The sequence below is a fragment of the Eptesicus fuscus genome, chromosome 10, assembly GCF_027574615.1.
Source record: "Eptesicus fuscus isolate TK198812 chromosome 10, DD_ASM_mEF_20220401, whole genome shotgun sequence".
NCBI classification, from domain to species: domain Eukaryota; kingdom Metazoa; phylum Chordata; class Mammalia; order Chiroptera; family Vespertilionidae; genus Eptesicus; species Eptesicus fuscus.
In genome coordinates this window covers 12702589-12729570 of record NC_072482.1, presented here as the reverse complement: position 1 = coordinate 12729570, position 26982 = coordinate 12702589, and the positions used below count along the sequence as shown (strand labels likewise).

The window sequence follows — 26982 nt, the reverse complement described above, 5'->3', positions numbered from 1 at the left end:
TCAAGCACTGGGCGGTAGTGAGCGCTGGGTCTCGGCGTCTCGTCCAATCTTCCAGATGACCAGGTGCAGGCAGGCGCTGGCGTCCTCGCTGGAGCTGTGGCCATGCACGCCGTCCTGGATGACGCGTCCGAGGTAGTGGGCCGCCAGGCTGCGCAGGGAGCGCCTGTAGGGGAGGCCCAGGCGGTGCGGGAAGAGCACGGAGGTGTCCAGCACGGTGCTGTGGATGAGCTTCAAGGCCAGCAGGTCGCTGTGCAGGCTGTGTCCGATGAGGATGGTGTCGGCGTGGAGGAGGGTGAGCAAGACGGCCTGCACGTCGCGCAGCGAGACGCTGGTGCGGGCCAGGTGAGCCGCGGTCACTCCCGAGAACCTGGTGTTGTAGTCGACGATGTCCCGCTGGGGCCTGACGAAGGTGTCGAACACCACGCTCCCGGCGCTGTCCACCACGGTGACGCGGGTCAGCTCCAGGCCGGCGGTGGTGTAGGACATCTCGCAGTCCAGGGCGTAGATGCCGGGGTGAGCGCCCGGGGGCAGGTCTTTGGCAGAGGTCTGCACGAAGCCCTGCAGGTCCTCCTGGCGGCCGTCCCGCACGTGCTGCTGGGCCACCTGGCAGCCAGGGGAGCCGATGGCGGCCGAGCAGCAGGTGTACTGGACCTCCCAGCGCCCAGCCGCGGGAGTGGGGCGCAGCCGCCCCCAGTGGTAGTGACAGGCTTCCTGGCGCACACAGCGGCCCGAGGGCGCCACGAGGTACTGGGTGCCACAGCGGCAGCAGAGCCTGCGGGAGGGGTCTTGGGGCGGCTTCTCCTGGTTGGTGAAGAGGACGGCGCCCCCGGGCGTCTCGGGGTGCGGGAAGGGGTAGCCCAGCTCCTTCAGCTGGGCCTGGGTGAGCAGGTGCTCCTTGAGGCGCTGGTACAGGGCGGCCCCTTTCCCGGGATCTTCCCCGCGGGGGCTGTCCGGGCGCTGGAGGGACAAGCAGGTCTGGGTGTCCATCTTGCCCCCCAGATCCACGTCCCGGGACACAGCGCTGCGGCCCCCGGTTTGGCAGGGCCCGGGCCCGGGGCCGGGGGCCAGGCCGCGCAGCTTGTGGAAGGTGCTGGCGGCCAGCTTGCGGTACTTCCTCTTGCTGGGGCTCTGGCGGTAGGCCGCCTTCTCCTCCTTGAGCGCCTCCTCGATGGCTTCCTGGGTGGAGGGGCAGAACTTGAGACACTGGTCCAGGAACAGGCCGAGGTAGCGTTGACGGGTGACAGCGGGGACCTTGTCCCCACCCTCTTCTGGTGGAACAGGCTTCAGAGAACTCTGCACAGGGGGGCCGCGGGCCAGGCGCTTGGGGGGCCCGGTGCTGGAGGCCATGGACGCCTGGCCCGAGGGGGCGCGTGTCTCTGGGAGCTGGCTGCCCAGCCCCTGGGCCTTGGGGGGCGGGCTGCTGCTGCTGCTGTCCGGGAGGGGCCTCTTGGCACCTGCAGCCAGGCGGGGCTTGGGGACCAGGGCCATCCTCCTCCTGTCGCCGTCTGCAGCTGAGATGTGGATGGAGGAGTGCTTCGGGGCCGGCTGCTGGGCAGCCTGGGGCAGGCTGGCTGAGTCCCTGGAGGCCTGGAGGTCACACAGCTCCTGGGCGGTGGGCAGCCTGGTGCGGGGGGCCAGGCCTCTCCTCACGGACTCTGGCTGGATGATGAGAAACTTGGGGGCCCAGCTGTCTGTTGGGGGCCCCGAAGGCCGGCCGCCAGGGCCAGTAGGCTGGTGGCAGGGAGGCAGGGGCACCAGGGTTGGGGCTGGGCAGGAGGCACCCAGCCCGGCCTCCAGAGCTTGCAGGTGTCCGGGAGGAAACCAGCTGGGTGCCGTGGCCCTCAGCAGGCCTGGAGCTCGCGCTGTCCCACTTCTTCCGGGCGAAGACATGGTCCTGCTCTGCTGGGCTCTGGTGTCTAATGGCTTAGGCTCGGAACCCTCTCCCCTTATATAGGCAGAAAGCCCCGCCTCCCAGCAGATTGACTCGCTAACCCAATGAATTCTACTTGATCTCATGTCCTTTCGTCTGCTTACAGATCTCTATCCTGAACCCACCCTACTTAATCTGATCTTCTCTGGACTGGCTTCTAGAATCTCAGAGCTCCTTGGGGACCCCATGCACAGGAGGGAGCTCCCAGTCCAGAGGGTGGGCCCCATCCTCTGCTCAGCCCTCCCTGTGCCAGGCCACTGAGGGCCCCTCACTCACTCCACAACCACTCCCGTCTCTGGGCCACGGGGGGTGGGGGGCTAGGCAAGGCTCACAGAGGTCAAGACCACACAGGGCAAGTCAGGAGCACGACAGGGACCAGGCACTGTGACCTTGTGGGAGGGCTCACCCGCATCTCACTCTCCCTGCTCTCCTCGACCCCCCCCCCTCCAACCCTGCCAGCGTGGATCATAATCTGATTGAAGGTGGGTCCCTGCACTCCTCTGCCAGGACTGGAGGCGTGTTGGACTGCATCTCCTTGCCTTGCCTGGTGAGATGAGAGGTCCTCTCCGTTACCTTCCCAGGGGACAGAGTGGTCAGACGCAATGGCTCCTTATCCCCCGCCTTCTCTTCTCTGGGGGCTGGAACAGGTGTTCATCCCTCCATAAGGCTCGCCCCCCATGTTTCATCTGGCTAAAGGGAACCTCTGTACCCGTGAAACACCCTAACTCTCCCTCCTTCCCCCCTAGACCCTGGCTGCTACATGTGCATTTGACCACCTCATGAAAGGAGAATTCCACAGAACATGCCCTTGTGGGCCTGGCTGATTTCCGGAGGCATCATACCTCAAGGGTCATCGTCCATGTGGGAGCATGTGTCAGGATGTCCTTCCTTTTAGAAAGCTGAACACTGTTCCCTGGTCCCCGTCTGTAATCCCTTTGTTTCTAATCCTTCCATCTCTCAATGCACCTCCCTCAGGGCTGCTTCCACTCTGAGACGGTGTGAACACAGGGGCCCACCATCCCTTCAGGCCCCTGCTTTCCCTTTGTGTGTAAATACCCAGAGGGGGCATTGCTGGCCCATTTGGTAATTTTATTTAATTTTTACTTTTACATTTGCTAATAATCCTCACCAGAGGATATTTTTTCCATTGATTTTTAGAGAGAGTTGGAAGGGAGGGAAGGGGAGAGAGAGAGGGGAAGTAAGAGAGAGAGAGAGACATTGATTGGTTGCCTCTCCCACATCCTTGCCTGGGAGCTGGGGATCAAATCCACCACTGAGGTGTGTGCCCTTGAGTGGAAATGGAACCCTCGACCCTTTGATCCAAGGGCTGATGCTCTGACCACTGAGAAACCGGACAGGGCTGTTCATTTTATTTATTTGTTATTATCGTTATGATTTCTAAATATATATATTTTAAAATTATATCTCAGAGAGAAAGGGAGTGATGGAGGGAGGAAGAGAGAGAGAGAGAGAGAGAGAGAGAGAGAGAGAGAGAGAGAGAGAAAGATCAATGATGAGGGAATCATTGATTGGCTGCCTCTTGCATGTCCCATGTGTGGATGGAGCCTGCAACCTTGGCAGGTTCCCGAACCCGGAGTCAAACCGTGACCTCCTGCTTCCTAGGTCGATGCTCATCCCAGAGCCATGGCGGCCTGTAGGGAGGTCTCTATGGTGAAGCCTTGTCCTGACCTGTGGCAAGGCCACTAACAAGTCCCAGTCTGGAGGGCAGAGCTCTCCTGGCATAATTAAGCCTGACCTTGTAGCCCTCCCTAATTCCTTCCTAAGCAGCTAATGGGCTGTGGGAGGTGCGGCAAGTGTTACCAAAACAAGAGCATTTGTATGTTGGAGAGTGGGAATTTTTGAGCACTACTGAGGCCGTGGACTATGCCCCAGATAGAGTTGTCTGTGCTGACACTAGACCAGGCCTTGAGATAGGGTCACATGGCCCCTTCCTAGCACGTAGGCCTTCTTTCATAGATCATTGTCAGCTTTCTGACGAAGAGGATGACCCTTTGAATAACGTGGTCTTCAGTGGCATGACTCTGACGTTGCTTGGGAAAATCTGTTTTGTCTTGGGTTGCTTGTTCTGCAAAAGAGGGATGTGGTAAATGGGTTTCAAAGCGGTCCTACACAAAGGGTCACTGCTGCTCTCCAGTCTCCCTGCATGGAGAATGGGAGAGCAGTCAGCCGGCCAGCTAATAAAGGCTTTCTAAATTTTAATTTGGTCTGGACTCCAGTGGTTGTTCACTCGAGTTCCCTCCACAACATTGTATACCTGCTAATCTACCCTTGTTTTAATCAGACTATAAAACAAAGCATCGGCTTGCAGGCTGCACCTTTGCTGTGCTCATCCAGGCACGGAGATCCATGGGTGCCTAGCTGTATTCTCTGGTGTGTCTTTTCTTCAATCCTTCACCCACCGCCCCTCCTCAGGTTCACCCTTGGCAGTCCTGGCGTGGCACATGTGGCTTTATGTGGGGCCTGAGTACGGGGGAACTACAATTGCAAGATGAAAGCATGCTCCAGTGAAGCACATGCAGAAAGCTAAAAATAAGGTAAGGAGCGCACTTTATGCAGTTTAGTAACAACTAGGTGTAAAAAATGGGAAATTCAGGATGGCAGGAAAAGAACTTATACGTATGTATGCTTAAAGCTATGCTCCAAGCACGGGGCTGTTCTGTTAGACATCATCAGCTCCTTGATTTGTTGGATTCTGTAAATCAAACTTGCCCCTGGTTCCCAGAAGAAGGAAGGGTAAATGTAGAGACATGGTAGAAGGTAGGAAAGCAACTTAGAGACCATTACATAGCTGAAGGTCCAGAGGGAATTCCTGCCTCTACTTTCAGTCCGTGGTCCCTGACTACCAGGGACCAACTCCGGAAAAGGAATGGGTGAATGTGGCAGGGGAAGGAAGAATGGAAGGCTACCATGGATGCCTCCGCTGCTTCTTCCAGTCCCTGGGGGTACAGCTCCTGTGGGGAGAGCCCTCAGCACAATGTTCTTCCTCCCCAAAGTGAATGAGAATCCGAGGAGGAGGCAGCAAGGGAACAGCGCCTGCGGGAAGGGGAAGGTGGGGGTCAGGTGCAAGCATTTGGGGAGTTTACTGTTGCTCATAAGCCTCTCCTTTTACCCCCAAACAAGCAGAAACAAATATAGTGCCTTTGTCTTTACTCCAGCGGACTCTGCAGGAGGCCAGGCAGGCTGGGGAAGACACTTCAGGATTTAGTCTATACCCTGATCAGCCTGACCCTCAGAATGCAGGTCAGACGCTCCGTGGCCGTCAGTCTATACCTTTTAAATCTTTGAAGGAGTTGAAGACTTCTTGTTCTATGTGTGGACCAACTTCCCCTTGTGTGCGGGGGTTACTAGATGCAATATCTGAGGAGGCTACGGCGCCTAGTGATTGGAACACTGTCTCAAAGGCTCGTCTCTCACCTGGAGATTAGTCATCATGGAAATGCAATTGGGCAGAGCTTAGTGGGGAGCAGGCAAACAGCCACCCAGCTCCTGGGGAAGCCGTTCCAATTAATTTGCTCATGGGCACCAGACCTCTTGGGGCTTTGCAGGCTCAGTTGGTAAACCTCATGCAAGCTTCTCAGCAGATAAATATCTGTGCCACCAAAGCCTGGAGCAGCTGCCACCAAAAGGGGTAACACTTCTAGACGTAAGTAAAATTAGGCAAGGCCCAGAGGAGCCATATCAGGATGTGTGGCTGCTTGTTCCAAGCAGTAGGCAAGGGTTGTGGCTGACCCTGAGGCTGGAATGATACTCATGAAACAATTGGCTGTTGAAAATACACATGGAGTATGTCAGGAGGCTTTACCTACAGGAAGAATGGTGCTGAACCTGATTTCATCCGTGTTTGTGCTGACATTGGACCAGCCTACATTCAAGGAGCAGTATTAGCTGCTGCATTAAAAGAAATGTTCACTGGTCAGCAGAAAAAGAAAGAGGATGCGTTAACTGTGGTAAGCTAGGGCATTTTTCTCAAGACTGCAATGAGAGAAATGGAAGTCAAAAGGCTAAGGGAGAGGAAACAAGCAGCCTGGGCTATGTCCCAGATGCAGGAGAGGAAAGCATTGGGTAAATGAACGCTGCTCTGAGACTGATCTTGAAGATGACTTAATGCCCCCTAGGCAGGGAGACTTCAATCAAGGCCAGCCCCGGCTCCACCAAACAGTAGGGACCTTACCTTTGACCCCAATGCAGTCTTTCCAGCCTCCTCAATCCCAAAGCCAACTGTTGGAAACCTGAACTGTGCCAACCTGTTTCCTGCAGGATTGGACCTCAGTCCCACCTCTGGATATGTACTAACCCCAGAGATGGGGCCTCAGTCCATTGCTTCTGCCCAGTTGGGAGTGTGCATGCTCTTCTTCCCGAGGGCATGATGGGATTAATTTTAGGGAGAAGCAATTTAACATTGAAAGGATTTCAAATTCTCCCTGGGATGATAGATCAGGACTATACTGGAGAAATTAAAGTATTAGCACAAACATTGCTATCTAATAAAAGAGAAACATGCAACTTGATTGTACCTCTGCTACACCCACAAGCCAAGACCACCTGCCAATCAGGAGCAAGTATGCAAATTAACCCAACAAATATGGCAGCAGCCACCGAGCAAGCAGGAGCAAGCAGGAAGCTTGGATTGCCCCCAGAGATGGAGGAAGCCAAGCTTCCTGCCTGCCCTGCTGGACCTGCCCTCTGCTCAAGGCTACAAAGTTTCAATTATAGAAGATAAGTAAATCCCAGATCCCAGGGCCTCTGCTTGTTTCGCTGTGGTGGCTGGCCTGCAAACCACCACAGGCTCCTTGCCCAGGCCGCCCCACGCCCCAAGGGAACCCCCACCCTGATCCAGAACACCCTTCAGGGAAAACGTGCTTCCCCACCACCTGTGCACCAGGCCTCTATCATATCTAATAAAAGAATATTATGCAAGTTGACCATCACTCCAATACACAAGATGTCTGCACCCCTGTGGTCAAAGATGGCTGCCCCCATGTGGACACAAATTGTCTGCTACAAGATGGCCAGCAGAGGAGGACATTTGGGAGAGACCAGGCCTGCAGGGGAGGGCAGTTACAGGTGACCAGGCCAGCAGAGGAGTGAAGTTGGGGGCGACCCTGCCTACAGGGAAGAGCAATTGGGGGGAGACCAGGCCTGCAGGGGAGGGCAGTTAGGGGTGATCAGGCTTGCAGGGGAGGACAGTTAGGGCAATCAGGATGGCAGGGGAGCAGTTAGGCATCAATCAGGCTAGCAGGGGAGTGCTTAGTGGGTGATCAGCCTGGTAGGCAGAAGCGGTTAGGGGCAATCAGGAAGGCATGCTGGCGTGCAGTTGGGCGCCAGCAGTCCTGGATTGTGAGAGGGATGTGCGACTGTCTGTTTAGGTTTGATCCCCCTACCGGGATCGTGCCTAAACAGGTAGTCGGACATCCCTTGAGGGGTCCCACATTAGAGAGGGTGCAGGCTGCGCTGAGGGACACCGCCCACCCTGTGCATGAATTTCGTGCACTAGGCCTCTAGTTAATACTATAATTCAGGTCTTTCCAGAAACAAAAATAGCATAAATTCTCCTTCGGTCTTACTATCCAGAAGGGCAGTCTTTAACCGGTCAGCCCTGTGGTGCAGTGGGCTTTGGGTCCAGCAATGCTATATACTGGGCAAGAATAGTTAAGCAGGGCCGGCCTGAGTTAGAATTAGTATTAATGGGAAGCCTTTTAAATTATAGATACGGGGTCTGATGTGTCAATCATCATTTACAGACATTGGCCTCAGCCCTGGCTTTAATGCCGTGGCTTCTGAATTGCCAGGAGTGGGGCCTGTTACTCAACCCTTGCAGAGTGCTCAGCTCCTTTGATGGGAAGATCCAGATGGAAATACAGGTTGTTTTCAACCTTATGTATTGCAACAGTTACCTGTTAACCTATGGGGTCGGGTGATGCTAGAGCAGATGGGGTTTTAATAACAAGTCCCAGTTCCATTGTGACTTCTCATATGCTTACTCAAGGATTTCACCCCCTAAAGGCACTAGGAGAAAATCATCCAAGGGAGACGGTCATGTATCCCAGTGTCCACTAGAAAGGGGAGGCACGGATTAGGTTACTAGAATTTTCAACAGGGGCCTCGATCGTCTCTCTGACCCAGTAAAAGCAGCCACAATTACCTGGCTTGCAGATACCCCTGTCTGGATTGATCAATGGCCCCTATTAGGAGAGAAGTTAAAAGCTGCACAAGAGATGGTTTGAGAACAGCTTGAGGCAGGACATATTGAACCCACTCACAGCCCATGGAACACACCCATATTTGTAATGAAAAAATCTGGTAAATGGAGACTATTGCAAGCCCTAAGGGCAATTACTGAAACCATGGAGATTATGGGGCCCCTTCAGTCGGGGTTACCATCCCCTACATGTATCCCATTGCAACATCAATATTGGTATTAGATCTTAAGGACTGCTCTCTTTACTGTTCCTCTTCATCCTGAGGATTGCAAAAGATTTGCATTTAGTGTCCCTATAATAAATATTAACGAACCCGTAAAGAGGTATCAATGGAAAGTATTGCCTCAAGGCATGGCCAATAGTCCTACATTATGTCAGGATTTTGTGGTCTTACCCATACATCCTATAAGGAAAAAATATTCTGAGGCTTATATTATTCATTATATGGATGACATTCTCTTAGCTCATAACAATGAAACGCTTCTAAATACTACATTATATATATATATATATATATATATATATATATATACACACACACACACACACACACACACACACACACACACACATGCAGGATTCCCTGCTGGAGTTTGCATAGCACCTGAAAAGGTTCAAAGGACATTTCCTTTTTCTTATCTTGGTAGCATTATTGAGGGAAAACAATAAAATCTCAGAAAATTCAAAATCCGACAGACACGTTATTTACATTAGATGACTTTCAGAAATTATAAGGAGATATTAACTGGGTTCGACCTGCTTTAAAATTGACCACTGCTGGCTTAAGCCCTTTGTTTCATATACTTAGGGGAGATTCATCTCCGTCATCCCCGCGCTGCTAGACAGAGGAAGCCAAGACAGCCTTCGTAAAGCTGAGGCTGCCTTAAGTTCAGCACCACTTACTGAATTACTCCCTTCCCTTACAGGTTTTACTTTTCCCTACGGACACACACACCCACTGGGGTCATTTGGCAAGCTCCCAGAGGTGTTGAATGACGATATTGGGCCCATTCTCCAACTAAGGTATTAACTCCCTTTCATGATTTGGTTTCCCAGCTAATAGCTGGAGCTCACCTTCAAACAGGGTAGTTAGTGGGCTGAGACCCTGACCTCATTGTAGTGCCATTTACAGCTACACAGCAAGACTGGCTCTGGCAAGGATCAACAAGTTGACCTGTTGCACTTGCTAATTCCTCCATACAGATTGATAAACATTATTCTGCAAATAAAGTCTTACATTTTCTCTCAGTTACTACCTTTACCTTCCCAAAGATTGTGAAGTCACATCCTATATACCTCAGGCATTAACCATTTTTTCTTTTCTTTCTTTTTTTTCTAGGCATTAACCATTTTTACAGATGGATCCAGTTGTGGAAAGGCTGGATTCTACTGCAGCAGGGGAGCAAAGGTCCTTCAAACCTCTTATATTTCAGCACGACGGGTAGAAATACAAGGTCTTATGTTTGCCTTGACAAACTTTGCTACGGAGCCCATCAACGTATTTAGTGATAGTGCTTATGTGGTAAGTATGGTCAAAATTATTGAAACAGCTACTATAGGGCACACTAATTCGTGGGACCTTTTTAATTTATTTTTCAGCCTTGAAAAGGTTATTAGAGAACAATTTCCCTTCTTTATTGGTCATATCCAATCTCATTCAGGTCTCCCTGGTCCGTTAGCTATAGGCAATGACGCTTTTGATTGCCTCCTTGCTGTCATACAAGAGGCTACCCCATTTTCTCTTGCCCAGTCCTCCCATGCATCGCATCATCAAAATGCTGCTGCCTTGTGCAAACCATTTCATATTTCTCGGGGACAAGCTTTTCAAATTAGTAAGCATTGCTCTCCCTTTGTAATTCATTGCTCTGTACAATCTTTGGGGTTAATCCTAGGGATCTTAAACCTAATCAAATCTGGCAAATGGATGTCACCCATGTCTTGGTAAGCATAGATGGGTACATGTTAATGTAGATACCTGCTCCCGCTTTATCTTTGAGACTCCCCAAAAGGGAGAGAGTGCCAAGCACGTAATTAGTCATTATTTAGCCACCTTTGCAGTACTAGGAACTCGCTTAGGTATAAACACAGACAATGGACCCACATATGCTAGTTCTGCTTTTCAGCACTTTTTTGAGCAATATCAAATTTGTCATAAAACTGGTATCCCTAACAACCCTCAAGGTCAAGCTAAAGTGGAAAGAGCCAATTATTAAAACAAAAAAAGGGGAAAGGGATGTTATGTGTCACCTCAAAACAAACTCAGTCATACTCTTTATACTGAAATTTTTTTGAGTTTTGATGCAGAGGGTCGTAGAGCAGCCGTAAGGCACCAGGCCTCCAAGACAATAGCCTCCGCTGGGGTAGCCTAGTGCAGTGGTCAGCAAACTGTGGCTCACGAGCCACGTGTAGCTCTTTGGCCCCTTGAGTGTGGCTCTTCCACAAAATACCATGGCCTGGATGAGTGTATTTTGAAGAAGTGGCGTTAGAAGAAGTTTAAATTTAAAAAATTTGGTTCTCAAAAGAAATTTCAATTGGTGTACTGTTGATATTTGGCTCTGTTGACTAATGAGTTTACCGACTGCCCTAGTGGAAGGATGCACAAATTGGACAATTTTTGGGCCAGATCCAGTAATGATGTGGGGCAGTAGTTGTGCTAGTATCTTTCCAGAAGGAGAGGTGCAGCCATTTTGGGTGCTAGAGTGTTTCGTGTGTCACCACAATGGACCCACAGAAGCTCTGTGTCCCTTTGTTCAAAAGACAGAGTTGCCCCGATGGCAGCAATGGGGAAGAAGAAGAAATTGAAGGCTAAGCAAGGGGCCAAGGGGCCAAACGGGGACAGCTGAAGAAGCTAACAACTGAGGCCCAGCAGATGGAAGAAAAGGAAGACCTGGAAGCTACTCCCTCAACCATGGTTCCGGCTATGCTCGCACTGGTTAGCTACCAGTCTTCTGCTAAGTCTTGCACATCCAGGTCCGAGGACTCTGAATACGCCAGCAGCCAAAGAAATTTCATTTAGTAGCTAAAAATGTTAACATGTCTGTAGTTTGATGTCTCTTTTATTGCTCTGTTGCTTTAGCATTTCTTTGTTATTGTTTAATAGCAAGAGATATGTTCAAGCTTATTTTAATTGTAGTAGCTTAAAAGCAAAAATAAAAAGGGGAGAGGTATGGAACGAGTCTATGGGGAAGCCTCTGGCTGACCTGTAGCAAGGCCACCAAATAGGCAAGGCCTGGAGGGCAGAGCTTCCTAACAAAATGAAGCCTGACCTGGTAGCCCTCCCTAATTCCTTCCTAAGTAGCTAATGGGCTGAGGGAGGTGCAGCAAATGATGCCAAAACTAGAACATTTGTATAAATGTTAATCTACCCTTGTTTTAATCAGACTATAAAATAAAGCATAGGCTTGCAGGCTGGGTCTTTTGTGTCCTCATCCAGGCATGGAAGATCCACCTAGCCCCAGCATATTCTCTTTGTCTTTTCTTCAATCCTTCACTGCCCCTCCGCAGGTTCACCCTTGGCCTGGCTGGCATGGCACAGTAGCCAAGAAGGAAATAAACGTGATGAAAAATAAAACTACTGATGTACTCTAGTTTATGGAACCATTCCTTTATTGTTAAACTTTGGGGGCAAGAGATATGTGTGATCACACAGCAGTTTTTAAATTCATACTCATGTTCTTCAAATGCTGGGTGGCGGTCAGCGGTGGGTCTCAGAGTCTTGTCCAATCTTCCAGATAACCAGGTGCATTCAGGCGCTGCATTTGTACACCACCTGTTCTGCGATGTCTACTAAGGTGACACGGGTCAGCTCCAGGCCTGAAGTCGTGTAGGACATCTCACAGTCCAGGGTGTAGATGTCGGAATGAGCGCTGTTGGGAAGCCCTGCAGGCCCTCCTGAAGGCTGTCCCACAGGTGCTGCCTGATGTGATGTCATCCGCAGATTCAGGAACTGGCTACCCAGCCCCTGGGCCTTGGGGGGCGGGCTGCTGCTGCTGGCCGGGAGGGGCCTCTTGGCACCTGCAGCCAGGCAGGGCTTGGGGACCAGGACAAACCTCCTCTTGTCACCGCCAGCAGCTGAGATGTGGATGGAGGAGTGCTTCAGAGCCGGCTGTTGGCAGCCTGGCAAAGGCTGGCTGACTCCCTGGAGGCCTGCTCTGCCTGCCCCACCAGGTCACACAGCTCCTGGGCGGTGGGCAGCCTGGTACGGGGGGCCAGGCCTCTCCTCACGGACTCTGGCTGGATGATGAGAAACTTGGGGGCCCAGCTGTCTGTTGGGGGCCCCGAAGGCCGGCCGCCAGGGCCAGTAGGCTGGTGGCAGGGAGGCAGGGGCACCAGGGTTGGGGCTGGGCAGGAGGCACCCAGCCCGGCCTCCAGAGCTTGCAGGTGTCCGGGAGGAAACCAGCTGGGTGCCGTGGCCCTCAGCAGGCCTGGAGCTCGCGCTGTCCCACTTCTTCCGGGCGAAGACATGGTCCTGCTCTGCTGGGCTCTGGTGTCTAATGGCTTAGGCTGGGAGCCCTCTCCCCTTATATAGGCAGAAAGCCCCGCCTCCCAGCAGATTGACGCGCTAACCCAATGAATTCTACTTGATCTCATGTCCTTTCTTCTGCTTACAGAACTCTATCCTGAACCCACCCTACTTAATCTGATCTTCTCTGGACTGGCTTCTAGAATCCCAGAGCTCCTTGGGGACCCCATGCACAGGAGGGAGCTCCCAGTCCAGAGGGTGGGCCCCATCCTCTGCTCAGTCCTCCCTGTGCCAGGCCACTGAGGGCCCCTCACTCACCCCAAAACCACTCCCGTCTCTGTGCCACGGGGTCGGGGGGGGGGGGTAGCCAAGGCTCACAGAGGTCAAGACCACACAGGGCAAGTCAGGTGCACGACAGGGACCAGGCACTGTGACCTTGTGGGAGGGCTCACCCGCATCTCACTCTCCCTGCTCTCCTCGACCCCCCCCCCCCCGCCAACCCTGCCAGCGTGGATCATAATCTGATTGAATGTGGGTCCCTGCACTCATCTGCCAGGACCCGAGGCCTGTTGGATTGCGTCTCTTTGCCTTGCTCAGTGAGAGAGAGGTCCTCTATGTCCTCTGACAGGTGGTTAGACGAAATGGCTCCTTATCCCCCGCCTTCTCTTCTGTTGGGGGGCTGGAACACGTGTTCATCCCTCCATAAGTAAGGTGACCAGACGTCTCGCTTTTGGCAGGACTGTCCCGATTTTTAACAATTTGTCCCGCGTCCCTTGGCGATTTGAAAAAGTCCCGATTTTTGGAAAGAATGCACGACAAGCTAGGGAACGGCGGGAGAACGGGAAGGGAATATACGGTTTTTGGCGGCCATGTGGCTATTTAGCCAGCCTATGAGTTTTATATTATTTTTGTAATGTTAAACTTTAATAATAACAAATAATTGTTGAGAACTGCTTATCCAAGTTCGCATTGTTGATCAGTTGTTAGAATTTGACCACCATTGTTTGGACTTAATGAACAATGGCATTTTTTGGGATTGGCAACGACGAAAACATTTTGTAACCATCTCTCAGACGATACACATCGTGCTGCGTGCTAGTAAGCTAGTTAAACAAGTGATGTCATTACAAATCAGCTATTCAGATAATTTAGGTAAGTAATTTATTTATTTATTTCATAAATACATAAATTTTCTTGAATTTAGCAGACAGTACTCGTATTATTATTATTATTATTATTATGTTTATTTAAATGTCCTCAGGTGAGGATTATTAAAAAATATATATATTTTATTGATTTTTTTTTTTTTTTACAGAGAGGAAGGGAGAGGGAGAGGGAGAGTTAGAAACATTGATGAGAGAGAAACATCGATCAGCTGCCTCTTGCACACCCCTACTGGGGATGTGCCCACAACCAAGGCACATGCCCTTGACCGGAATTGAACCTGGGGCATTTCAGTCCGAAGGCTGACGCTCTATTTGCTGAGCCAAACCGGTTTCGGCAAAATTAAAATAATTTTTAAAATATAGTTACTTTATAACAATCAAATTAATTTAATTTATAAACTAACAAAATATTTTCATGTAATTATGTACCTACTTACTCTGTTTTTAAGCAATATGTATATAATTTATAATATAATTTTAAATTATTTTTTTTTAGATTTTTAACATAATGAGTAAGAAAAGAGGATGCAAATTCAATGATGATCTAAGAATTTAATTTCCTTTAATTAAAAAAACCAAAAGCGACTACAATAGAGACCAAATTTTTAATCAAGAACCCTACTCCCCCCACTTCCCCCCCTCCCTCCCCGGTCAATGGAGTCCCGCTTTACCAATGTTAAAATCTGGTCACCTTATCCATAAGGCTCGTCCCCTCTTTTCTCATCTGGCTAAAGGGAACCTCCGTACCCATGAAACACCCTAACTCTCCCTCCTTCCCCCCCAGTCCCTGGCTGCTACATTCCACTTTGGTTCTCTGTGCATTTGACCACCTCATGAAAGTGGAATTCCACAGAACCTGTCCTTGTGTGCCTGGCTGATTTCAGGAGGCATCATACCTCAAGGGTCATCGTCCATGTGGGAGCATGTGTCAGAATGTCCTTCCTTTTATAAAGCTGAGCACTGTTCCCTGGTCCCCGTCTGTAATCCCTTTGTTTCTCATCCTTCCACCTCTCAATGCACCTCCCTCAGGGCTGCTTCCACTCTGAGACGGTGTGAACACAGGGGCCCACCATCCCTTCAGGCCCCTGCTTTCCCTTTTTGTGTGTAAATACCCAGAGGGGGCATTGCTGGCCCATTTGGTGATTTTATTTAATTTTTTCATTTTCATTTGCTAATAATCCTCACCAGAGGATATTTTTTCCATTGATTTTAGAGGGAATTAAAAGGGAGGGAAGGGGAGATATAGAGGGAAAGTGAGAGAGAGAGAGAGAGAGAGAGAGAGACATTGATTGGTTGCCTCCCCCACACCCTTGCCTGGGAGCTGGGGGTCAAACCCTCCACTGAGGTATGTGTCCTTGAGCGGAAATGGAACCCTCGACCCTTTGATCCAAGGGCTGATGCTCCGGCCACTGAGAAAACCGGACAGGGCTGTTCATTGTATTTATTTTTTATCATCGTTATGATTTCTAAATATATATACTTTAAAATTATATCTCACAGAGGAAGGGAGAGGGAAGGAGAGAGAGAAAGAGAGACATAAATGATGAGAGAATCATTGATCAGATGCCCCCTGCATGCCCCACATTGGGGATGGAGCCTGCAACCGGTGATGACAAAGAACTACAGATGTACTCTAGTTTATTGAACCTTTATTGTTAGGCATTTGGGAAAGGAGACAGGTGTGATCACACAGCAGTTTCCAAACCCATAGTCATGTCCTTCAAGCACTGGGCGGTAGTGAGCGCTGGGTCTCGGCGTCTTGTCCAATCTTCCAGATGACCAGGTGCAGGCAGGCGCTGGCGTCCTCGCTGGAGCTGTGGCCATGCACGCCGTCCTGGATGACGCGTCCGAGGTAGTGGGCCGCCAGGCTGCGCAGGGAGCGCCTGTAGGGGAGGCCCAGGCGGTGCGGGAAGAGCACGGAGGTGTCCAGCACGGTGCTGTGGATGAGCTTCAAGGCCAGCAGGTCGCTGTGCAGGCTGTGTCCGATGAGGATGGTGTCGGCGTGGAGGAGGGTGAGCAAGACGGCCTGCACGTCGCGCAGCGAGACGCTGGTGCGGGCCAGGTGAGCCGCGGTCACTCCCGAGAACCTGGTGTTGTAGTCGACGATGTCCCGCTGGGGCCTGACGAAGGTGTCGAACACCACGCTCCCGGCGCTGTCCACCACGGTGACGCGGGTCAGCTCCAGGCCGGCGGTGGTGTAGGACATCTCGCAGTCCAGGGCGTAGATGCCGGGGTGAGCGCCCGGGGGCAGGTCTTTGGCAGAGGTCTGCACGAAGCCCTGCAGGTCCTCCTGGCGGCCGTCCCGCACGTGCTGCTGGGCCACCTGGCAGCCAGGGGAGCCGATGGCGGCCGAGCAGCAGGTGTACTGGACCTCCCAGCGCCCAGCCGCGGGAGTGGGGCGCAGCCGCCCCCAGTGGTAGTGACAGGCTTCCTGGCGCACACAGCGGCCCGAGGGCGCCACGAGGTACTGGGTGCCACAGCGGCAGCAGAGCCTGCGGGAGGGGTCTTGGGGCGGCTTCTCCTGGTTGGTGAAGAGGACGGCGCCCCCGGGCGTCTCGGGGTGCGGGAAGGGGTAGCCCAGCTCCTTCAGCTGGGCCTGGGTGAGCAGGTGCTCCTTGAGGCGCTGGTACAGGGCGGCCCCTTTCCCGGGATCTTCCCCGCGGGGGCTGTCCGGGCGCTGGAGGGACAAGCAGGTCTGGGTGTCCATCTTGCCCCCCAGATCCACGTCCCGGGACACAGCGCTGCGGCCCCCGGTTTGGCAGGGCCCGGGCCCGGGGCCGGGGGCCAGGCCGCGCAGCTTGTGGAAGGTGCTGGCGGCCAGCTTGCGGTACTTCCTCTTGCTGGGGCTCTGGCGGTAGGCCGCCTTCTCCTCCTTGAGCGCCTCCTCGATGGCTTCCTGGGTGGAGGGGCAGAACTTGAGACACTGGTCCAGGAACAGGCCGAGGTAGCGTTGACGGGTGACAGAGGGGACCTTGTCCCCACCCTCTTCTGGTGGAACAGGCTTCAGAGAACTCTGCACAGGGGGGCCGCGGGCCAGGCGCTTGGGGGGCCCGGTGCTGGAGGCCATGGACGCCTGGCCCGAGGGGGCGCGTGTCTCTGGGAGCTGGCTGCCCAGCCCCTGGGCCTTGGGGGGCGGGCTGCTGCTGCTGCTGTCCGGGAGGGGCCTCTTGGCACCTGCAGCCAGGCGGGGCTTGGGGACCAGGGCCATCCTCCTCCTGTCGCCGTCTGCAGCTGAGATGTGGATGGAGGAGTGCTTCGGGGCCGGCTGCTGGGCAGCCTGGGGCAGGCTGGCTGAGTCCCTGGAGGCCTGGAGGTCACACAGCTCCTGGGCGGTGGGCAGCCTGGTGCGGGGGGCCAGGCCTCTCCTCACGGACTCTGGCTGGATGATGAGAAACTTGGGGGCCCAGCTGTCTGTTGGGGGCCCCGAAGGCCGGCCGCCAGGGCCAGTAGGCTGGTGGCAGGGAGGCAGGGGCACCAGGGTTGGGGCTGGGCAGGAGGCACCCAGCCCGGCCTCCAGAGCTTGCAGGTGTCCGGGAGGAAACCAGCTGGGTGCCGTGGCCCTCAGCAGGCCTGGAGCTCGCGCTGTCCCACTTCTTCCGGGCGAAGACATGGTCCTGCTCTGCTGGGCTCTGGTGTCTAATGGCTTAGGCTCGGAACCCTCTCCCCTTATATAGGCAGAAAGCCCCGCCTCCCAGCAGATTGACGCGCTAACCCAATGAATTCTACTTGATCTCATGTCCTTTCTTCTGCTTACAGAACTCTATCCTGAACCCACCCTACTTAATCTGATCTTCTCTGGACTGGCTTCTAGAATCCCAGAGCTCCTTGGGGACCCCATGCACAGGAGGGAGCTCCCAGTCCAGAGGGTGGGCCCCATCCTCTGCTCAGTCCTCCCTGTGCCAGGCCACTGAGGGCCCCTCACTCACCCCAAAACCACTCCCGTCTCTGTGCCACGGGGTCGGGGGGGGGGGGGTAGCCAAGGCTCACAGAGGTCAAGACCACGCAGGGCAAGTCAGGTGCACGACAGGGACCAGGCACTGTGACCTTGTGGGAGGGCTCACCCGCATCTCCCTCTCCCTGCTCTGGTCAATCCCCACCATCCTGTTCCCGCCCACCCAGGCCAGCTTGAGCACAACTCTGATTGAATGTGGGTCCCTGCACTCATCTGCCAGGACCCGAGGCCTGTTGGATTGCGTCTCTTTGCCTTGCTCAGTGAGAGAGAGGTCCTCTATGTCCTCTGACAGGTGGTTAGACGAAATGGCTCCTTATCCCCCGCCTTCTCTTCTGTTGGGGGGCTGGAACACGTGTTCATCCCTCCATAAGTAAGGTGACCAGACGTCTCGCTTTTGGCAGGACTGTCCCGATTTTTAACAATTTGTCCCGCGTCCCTTGGCGATTTGAAAAAGTCCCGATTTTTGGAAAGAATGCACGACAAGCTAGGGAACGGCGGGAGAACGGGAAGGGAATATACGGTTTTTGGCGGCCATGTGGCTATTTAGCCAGCCTATGAGTTTTATATTATTTTTGTAATGTTAAACTTTAATAATAACAAATAATTGTTGAGAACTGCTTATCCAAGTTCGCATTGTTGATCAGTTGTTAGAATTTGACCACCATTGTTTGGACTTAATGAACAATGGCATTTTTTGGGATTGGCAACGACGAAAACATTTTGTAACCATCTCTCAGACGATACACATCGTGCTGCGTGCTAGTAAGCTAGTTAAACAAGTGATGTCATTACAAATCAGCTATTCAGATAATTTAGGTAAGTAATTTATTTATTTATTTCATAAATACATAAATTTTCTTGAATTTAGCAGACAGTACTCGTATTATTATTATTATTATTATGTTTTTTTAAATGTCCTCAGGTGAGGATTATTAAAAAATATATATATTTTATTGATTTTTTTTTTTTTTTACAGAGAGGAAGGGAGAGGGAGAGGGAGAGTTAGAAACATTGATGAGAGAGAAACATCGATCAGCTGCCTCTTGCACACCCCCTACTGGGGATGTGCCCACAACCAAGGCACATGCCCTTGACCGGAATTGAACCTGGGGCATTTCAGTCCGAAGGCTGACGCTCTATTTGCTGAGCCAAACCGGTTTCGGCAAAATTAAAATAATTTTTAAAATATAGTTACTTTATAACAATCAAATTAATTTAATTTATAAACTAACAAAATATTTTCATGTAATTATGTACCTACTTACTCTGTTTTTAAGCAATATGTATATAATTTATGATATAATTTTAAATTATTTTTTTTTAGATTTTTAACATAATGAGTAAGAAAAGAGGATGCAAATTCAATGATGATCTAAGAATTTAATTTCCTTTAATTAAAAAAACCAAAAGCGATTACAATAGAGACCAAATTTTTAATCAAGAACCCTACTCCCCCCACTTCCCCCCCTCCCTCCCCGGTCAATGGTGTCCCGCTTTACCAATGTTAAAATCTGGTCACCTTATCCATAAGGCTCGTCCCCTCTTTTCTCATCTGGCTAAAGGGAACCTCCGTACCCATGAAACACCCTAACTCTCCCTCCTTCCCCCCCAGTCCCTGGCTGCTACATTCCACTTTGGTTCTCTGTGCATTTGACCACCTCATGAAAGTGGAATTCCACAGAACCTGTCCTTGTGTGCCTGGCTGATTTCAGGAGGCATCATACCTCAAGGGTCATCGTCCATGTGGGAGCATGTGTCAGGATGTCCTTCCTTTTATAAAGCTGAGCACTGTTCCCTGGTCCCCGTCTGTAATCCCTTTGTTTCTCATCCTTCCACCTCTCAATGCACCTCCCTCAGGGCTGCTTCCACTCTGAGACGGTGTGAACACAGGGGCCCACCATCCCTTCAGGCCCCTGCTTTCCCTTTTTGTGTGTAAATACCCAGAGGGGGCATTGCTGGCCCATTTGTGATTTTATTTAATTTTTTCATTTTCATTTGCTAATAATCCTCACCAGAGGATATTTTTTCCATTGATTTTAGAGGGAATTAAAAGGGAGGGAAGGGGAGATATAGAGGGAAAGTGAGAGAGAGAGAGAGAGACATTGATTGGTTGCCTCCCCCACACCCTTGCCTGGGAGCTTGGGGTCAAACCCTCCACTGAGGTGTGTGTCCTTGAGCGGAAATGGAACCCTCGACCCTTTGATCCAAGGGCTGATGCTCCGGCCACTGAGAAAACCGGACAGGGCTGTTCATTGTATTTATTTTTTATCATCGTTATGATTTCTAAATATATATACTTTAAAATTATATCTCACAGAGGAAGGGAGAGGGAAGGAGAGAGAGAAAGAGAGACATAAATGATGAGAGAATCATTGATCAGATGCCCCCTGCATGCCCCACATTGGGGATGGAGCCTGCAACCGGTGATGACAAAGAACTACAGATGTACTCTAGTTTATTGAACCTTTATTGTTAGGCATTTGGGAAAGGAGACAGGTGTGATCACACAGCAGTTTCCAAACCCATAGTCATGTCCTTCAAGCACTGGGCGGTAGTGAGCGCCGGGTCTCGGCGTCTCGTCCAATCTTCCAGATGACCAGGTGCAGGCAGGCGCTGGCGTCCTCGCTGGAGCTGTGGCCATGCACGCCGTCCTGGATGACGCGTCCGAGGTAGTGGGCCGCCAGGCTGCGCAGGGAGCGCCTGTAGGGGAGGCCCAGGCGGTGCGGGAAGAGCACGGAGGTGTCCAGCACGGTGCTGTGGATGAGCTTCAAGGCCAGCAGGTCGCTGTGCAGGCTGTGTCCGATGAGGATGGTGTCGGCGTGGAGGAGGGTGAGCAAGACGGCCTGCACGTCGCGCAGCGAGACGCTGGTGCGGGCCAGGTGAGCCGCGGTCACTCCCGAGAACCTGGTGTTGTAGTCGACGATGTCCCGCTGGGGCCTGACGAAGGTGTCGAACACCACGCTCCCGGCGCTGTCCACCACGGTGACGCGGGTCAGCTCCAGGCCGGCGGTGGTGTAGGACATCTCGCAGTCCAGGGCGTAGATGCCGGGGTGAGCGCCCGGGGGCAGGTCTTTGGCAGAGGTCTGCACGAAGCCCTGCAGGTCCTCCTGGCGGCCGTCCCGCACGTGCTGCTGGGCCACCTGGCAGCCAGGGGAGCCGATGGCGGCCGAGCAGCAGGTGTACTGGACCTCCCAGCGCCCAGCCGCGGGAGTGGGGCGCAGCCGCCCCCAGTGGTAGTGACAGGCTTCCTGGCGCACACAGCGGCCCGAGGGCGCCACGAGGTACTGGGTGCCACAGCGGCAGCAGAGCCTGCGGGAGGGGTCTTGGGGCGGCTTCTCCTGGTTGGTGAAGAGGACGGCGCCCCCGGGCGTCTCGGGGTGCGGGAAGGGGTAGCCCAGCTCCTTCAGCTGGGCCTGGGTGAGCAGGTGCTCCTTGAGGCGCTGGTACAGGGCGGCCCCTTTCCCGGGATCTTCCCCGCGGGGGCTGTCCGGGCGCTGGAGGGACAAGCAGGTCTGGGTGTCCATCTTGCCCCCCAGATCCACGTCCCGGGACACAGCGCTGCGGCCCCCGGTTTGGCAGGGCCCGGGCCCGGGGCCGGGGGCCAGGCCGCGCAGCTTGTGGAAGGTGCTGGCGGCCAGCTTGCGGTACTTCCTCTTGCTGGGGCTCTGGCGGTAGGCCGCCTTCTCCTCCTTGAGCGCCTCCTCGATGGCTTCCTGGGTGGAGGGGCAGAACTTGAGACACTGGTCCAGGAACAGGCCGAGGTAGCGTTGACGGGTGACAGAGGGGACCTTGTCCCCACCCTCTTCTGGTGGAACAGGCTTCAGAGAACTCTGCACAGGGGGGCCGCGGGCCAGGCGCTTGGGGGGCCCGGTGCTGGAGGCCATGGACGCCTGGCCCGAGGGGGCGCGTGTCTCTGGGAGCTGGCTGCCCAGCCCCTGGGCCTTGGGGGGCGGGCTGCTGCTGCTGCTGTCCGGGAGGGGCCTCTTGGCACCTGCAGCCAGGCGGGGCTTGGGGACCAGGGCCATCCTCCTCCTGTCGCCGTCTGCAGCTGAGATGTGGATGGAGGAGTGCTTCGGGGCCGGCTGCTGGGCAGCCTGGGGCAGGCTGGCTGAGTCCCTGGAGGCCTGGAGGTCACACAGCTCCTGGGCGGTGGGCAGCCTGGTGCGGGGGGCCAGGCCTCTCCTCACGGACTCTGGCTGGATGATGAGAAACTTGGGGGCCCAGCTGTCTGTTGGGGGCCCCGAAGGCCGGCCGCCAGGGCCAGTAGGCTGGTGGCAGGGAGGCAGGGGCACCAGGGTTGGGGCTGGGCAGGAGGCACCCAGCCCGGCCTCCAGAGCTTGCAGGTGTCCGGGAGGAAACCAGCTGGGTGCCGTGGCCCTCAGCAGGCCTGGAGCTCGCGCTGTCCCACTTCTTCCGGGCGAAGACATGGTCCTGCTCTGCTGGGCTCTGGTGTCTAATGGCTTAGGCTCGGAACCCTCTCCCCTTATATAGGCAGAAAGCCCCGCCTCCCAGCAGATTGACGCGCTAACCCAATGAATTCTACTTGATCTCATGTCCTTTCTTCTGCTTACAGAACTCTATCCTGAACCCACCCTACTTAATCTGATCTTCTCTGGACTGGCTTCTAGAATCCCAGAGCTCCTTGGGGACCCCATGCACAGGAGGGAGCTCCCAGTCCAGAGGGTGGGCCCCATCCTCTGCTCAGTCCTCCCTGTGCCAGGCCACTGAGTGCCCCTCACTCACCCCACAACCACTCCCGTCTCTGGGCCACGGGGGGTGGGGGGATAGGCAAGGCTCACAGAGGTCAAGACCACGCAGGGCAAGTCAGGTGCACGACAGGGACCAGGCACTGTGACCTTGTGGGAGGGCTCACCCGCATCTCCCTCTCCCTGCTCTCCTCGACCCCCCCCCCCGCCCACCCAGGCCAGCTGGAGCACAACTCTGATTGAATGTGGGTCCCTGCACTCCTCTGCCAGGACTGGAGGCGTGTTGGACTGCATCTCCTTGCCTTGCCTGGTGAGATGAGAGGTCCTCTCCGTTACCTTCCCAGGGGACAGAGTGGTCAGACGCAATGGCTCCTTATCCCCCGCCTTCTCTTCTCTGGGGGCTGGAACAGGTGTTCATCCCTCCATAAGGCTCGCCCCCCATGTTTCATCTGGCTAAAGGGAACCTCTGTACCCGTGAAACACCCTAACTCTCCCTCCTTCCCCCCTAGACCCTGGCTGCTACATGTGCATTTGACCACCTCATGAAAGGAGAATTCCACAGAACATGCCCTTGTGGGCCTGGCTGATTTCCGGAGGCATCATACCTCAAGGGTCATCGTCCATGTGGGAGCATGTGTCAGGATGTCCTTCCTTTTAGAAAGCTGAACACTGTTCCCTGGTCCCCGTCTGTAATCCCTTTGTTTCTAATCCTTCCATCTCTCAATGCACCTCCCTCAGGGCTGCTTCCACTCTGAGACGGTGTGAACACAGGGGCCCACCATCCCTTCAGGCCCCTGCTTTCCCTTTTTGTGTGTAAATACCCAGAGGGGGCATTGCTGGCCCATTTGGTAATTTTATTTAATTTTTACTTTTACATTTGCTAATAATCCTCACCAGAGGATATTTTTTCCATTGATTTTTAGAGAGAGTTGGAAGGGAGGGAAGGGGAGAGAGGGAGGGGAAGTAAGAGAGAGAGAGAGACATTGATTGGTTGCCTCCCCCACATCCTTGCCTGGGAGCTGGGGATCAAATCCACCACTGAGGTGTGTGCCCTTGAGTGGAAATGGAACCCTCGACCCTTTGATCCAAGGGCTGATGCTCTGACCACTGAGAAACCGGACAGGGCTGTTCATTTTATTTATTTGTTATTATTGTTATGATTTCTAAATATATATATTTTAAAATTATATCTCAGAGAGAAAGGGAGTGATGGAGAAAGGAAGAGAGAGAGAGATAGAGAGAGAGAGAGAGAGAGAGAGAGAGAGAGAGAGAGAGAGAGAAAGATCAATGATGAGGGAATCATTGATTGGCTGCCTCTTGCATGTCCCATGTGTGGATGGAGCCTGCAACCTTGGCAGGTTCCCGAACCCGGAGTCAAACCGTGACCTCCGGCTTCCTAGGTCGATGCTCATCCCAGAGCCATGGCGGCCTGTAGGGAGGTCTCTATGGTGAAGCCTTGTCCTGACCTGTGGCAAGGCCACTAACAAGTCCCAGTCTGGAGGGCAGAGCTCTCCTGGCATAATTAAGCCTGACCTTGTAGCCCTCCCTATTTCCTTCCTAAGCAGCTAATGGGCTGTGGGAGGTGCGGCAAGTGTTACCAAAACAAGAGCATTTGTATGTTGGAGAGTGGGAATTTTTGAGCACTACTGAGGCCGTGGACTATGCCCCAGATAGAGTTGTCTGTGCTGACACTAGGCCAGGCCTTGAGATGGGGTCTCATGGCCCCTTCCTAGCACGTAGGCCTTCTTTCATAGATCACTGTCAGCTTTCTGACGAAGAGGATGACCCTTTGAATAACGTGGTCTTCAGTGGCATGACTCTGACGTTGCTTGGGAAAAACTGTTTTGTCTTGGGTTGCTTGTTCTGCAAAAGAGGGATGTGGTAAATGGGTTTCAAAGCAGTCCTACACAAAGGGTCACTGCTGCTCTCCAGTCTCCCTGCATGGAGAATGGGAGAGCAGTCAGCCGGCCAGCTAATAAAGGCTTTCTAAATTTTAATTTGGTCTGGACTCCAGTGGTTGTTCACTCGAGTTCGCTCCACAACATTGTATACCTGCTAATCTACCCTTGTTTTAATCAGACTATAAAACAAAGCATCGGCTTGCAGGCTGCACCTTTGGTGTGCTCCTCCAGGCACGGAGATCCATGGGTGCCTAGCTGTATTCTCTGGTGTGTCTTTTCTTCAATCCTTCACCCACCGCCCCTCCTCAGGTTCACCCTTGGCAGTCCTGGCCTGGCACATGTGGCTTTATGTGGGGCCTGAGTATGGGTGAACTACAATTGCAAGATGAAAGCATGCTCCAGTGAAGCACATGCAGAAAGCTAAAAATAAGGTAAGGAGCGCAGTTTATGCGGTTTAGTAATAGCTAGGTGTAAAAAATGGGAAATTCAGGATGGCAGGAAAAGAACTTATACGTATGTATGCTTAAAGCTATGCTCCAAGCACGGGGCTGTTCTGTTAGACATCATCAGCTCCTTGATTTGTTGGATTCTGTAAATCAAACTTGCCCCTGGTTCCCAGAAGAAGGAAGGGTAAATGTAGAGACATGGGAGAAGGTAGGAAAGCAACTTAGAGAGCATTACATAGCTGAAGGTCCAGAGGGAATTCCTGCCTCTACTTTCAGTCCGTGGTCCCTGACTACCAGGGACCAACTCCGGAAAAGGAATGGGTGAATGTGGCAGGGGAAGGAAGAATGGAAGGCTACCATGGATGCCTCCGCTGCTTCTTCCAGTCCCTGGGGGTACAGCTCCTGTGGGGAGAGCCCTCAGCACAATGTTCTTCCTCCCCAAAGTGAATGAGAATCCGAGGAGGAGGCAGCAAGGGAACAGCGCCTGCGGGAAGGGGAAGGCGGGGGTCAGGTGCAAGCATTTGGGGAGTTTACTGTTGCTCATAAGCCTCTCCTTTTACCCCCAAACAAGCAGAAACAAATATAGTGCCTTTGTCTTTACTCCAGCGGACTCTGCAGGAGGCCAGGCAGGCTGGGGAAGACACTTCAGGATTTAGTCTATACCCTGATCAGCCTGATCCTCAGAATGCAGGTCAGACGCTCCGTGGCCGTCAGTCTATACCTTTTAAATCTTTGAAGGAGTTGAAGACTTCTTGTTCTATGTGTGGACCAACTTCCCCTTGTGTGCGGGGGTTACTAGGTACAATATCTGAGGAGGCTACGGCGCCTAGTGATTGGAACACTGTCTCAAAGGCTGGTCTCTCACCTGGAGATTAGTCATCATGGAAATGGAATGGGCAGAGCTTAGTGGGGAGCAGGCTAACAGCCACCCAGCTCCTGGGGAAGCCGTTACAATTAATTTGCTCATGGGCACCAGACCTCTTGGGGCTTTGCAGGCTCAGTTGGTAAACCTCATGCAAGCTTCTCAGCAGATAAATATCTGTGCCACCAAAGCCTGGAGCAGCTGCCAACAAAAGGGAAACATCTCTAGACGTAAGTAAAATTAGGCAAGGCCCAGAGGAGCCATATCAAGATGTGTGGCTGCTTGTTCCAAGCAGTAGGCAGGGTTGTGGCTGACCCTGAGGCTGGAATGATACTCATGAAACAATTAGCTGTTGAAAATACAAATGGAGTGTGTCAGGAGGCTTTATGTCCCTATAGGAGAATGGTACTGAACCTGATTTCATCCGTGTTTGTGCTGACATTGGACCAGCCTACATTCAAGGAGCAGTATTAGCTGCTGCATTAAAAGAAATGTTCACTGATCAGCAGAAAAAGAAAGGGGGATGCATTAACTGTGATAAGCTAGGGCATTTTTCTCAAGACTGCAATGATAGAAATGGAAGTCAAAAGGCTAAGGGAGATTAAACAAGCAGCCTGGGCTTTGTCCAAGATGGAGGAGAGGAAAGCATTGGGTAAATGAATGCTGCTCTGAGACTGATCTTGAAGATGACTTAACACCCCCTAGGCAGGGAGACTTCAAACGGGGCCAGCCCCAGCCCCACCAAACAGTAGGGGCCTTATTTTTGACCCCACTGTAGCCTTTCCAGGGGGCTCAGTCCCAAAGCCAACCATTGGAAACCTGAACTGTGCCACCCCGGGACCTGCAGGATTGGACCTCAGTCCCACCTCCGGATATGTACTAACCCCAGAGATGGGGCCTCATTGCTTCTGCCCAGTTGGGAGTGTGCATGCTCTTCTTCCCAAGGGCATGATGGGATTAATGGAGAAGCAATTTAACATTGAAAGGATTTCAAATTCTCCCTGGGATGATAGATCAGGACTATACTGGAGAAATTAAAGTATTAGCACAAACATTGCTATCTAATAAAAGAGAAACACGCAACTTGATTGTACCTCTGCTACACCCACAAGCCAAGCCCACCAGCCAATCAGGAGTGAGTATGCAAATTAACCCAACAAATATGGCAGCAGCCACCGAGCAAGCAGGAGCAAGCAGGAAGCTTGGATTGCCCCCAGATATGGAGGAAGCCAAGCTTCCCGCCTGCCCTGCCTGACCTGGCCTCTGCTCAAGGCTACAAAGTTTCAATTAAGAAGATAAATAAATTCCAGGTCCCAGGCCCTCTGCTTGTTTCGCC

At 52.8% G+C, this 26982-nt stretch overlaps 3 protein-coding genes across 3 annotated transcripts; all 3 read right to left on the bottom strand.

Moving 5' to 3' along the window:
• LOC129150543 (RNA exonuclease 1 homolog) lies at nt 1-7363 on the bottom strand. The gene is made up of 3 exons (XM_054722324.1): nt 7333-7363; nt 2441-2568; nt 1-1659 (listed from the first exon to the last, which is right to left on the bottom strand). The coding sequence occupies exons 1-3, from the start codon at nt 7361-7363 to the stop codon at nt 1-3; spliced, it is 1818 nt and encodes a 605-aa protein (XP_054578299.1).
• An 8136-nt stretch (nt 7364-15499) lies between these two features.
• On the bottom strand, nt 15500-19467 carry LOC129150542 (RNA exonuclease 1 homolog). The gene is made up of 2 exons (XM_054722323.1): nt 19456-19467; nt 15500-17230 (listed from the first exon to the last, which is right to left on the bottom strand). The coding sequence occupies exons 1-2, from the start codon at nt 19465-19467 to the stop codon at nt 15500-15502; spliced, it is 1743 nt and encodes a 580-aa protein (XP_054578298.1).
• An 801-nt stretch (nt 19468-20268) lies between these two features.
• On the bottom strand, nt 20269-23271 carry LOC129150541 (RNA exonuclease 1 homolog). The gene is made up of 3 exons (XM_054722322.1): nt 23259-23271; nt 22711-22838; nt 20269-21927 (listed from the first exon to the last, which is right to left on the bottom strand). Exons 1-3 carry the CDS (start codon nt 23269-23271, stop codon nt 20269-20271), a joined length of 1800 nt encoding a protein of 599 aa, XP_054578297.1.
• Nucleotides 23272-26982: the final 3711 nt, after the last annotated feature.

What these genes read in the sequence shown, in the direction of transcription:
- LOC129150543 (XM_054722324.1), bottom strand. Translation starts at nt 7,363, where the DNA reads ATGTCCGACTACCTGTTTAGGCACGATCCCG. An exon ending in CCTGTTTAGGCACGATCCCG is followed by an intron (nt 2,569 to 7,332) that starts GTAGGGGGATCA and finishes CACCTGTTCCAG; the next exon opens with CCCCCAGAGAAGAGAAGGCG. An exon ending in TGCAGTCCAACACGCCTCCA is followed by an intron (nt 1,660 to 2,440) that starts GTCCTGGCAGAG and finishes CTCATCATCCAG; the next exon opens with CCAGAGTCCGTGAGGAGAGG.
- LOC129150541 (XM_054722322.1), bottom strand. An exon ending in TGCAGTCCAACACGCCTCCA is followed by an intron (nt 21,928 to 22,710) that starts GTCCTGGCAGAG and finishes CTCATCATCCAG; the next exon opens with CCAGAGTCCGTGAGGAGAGG.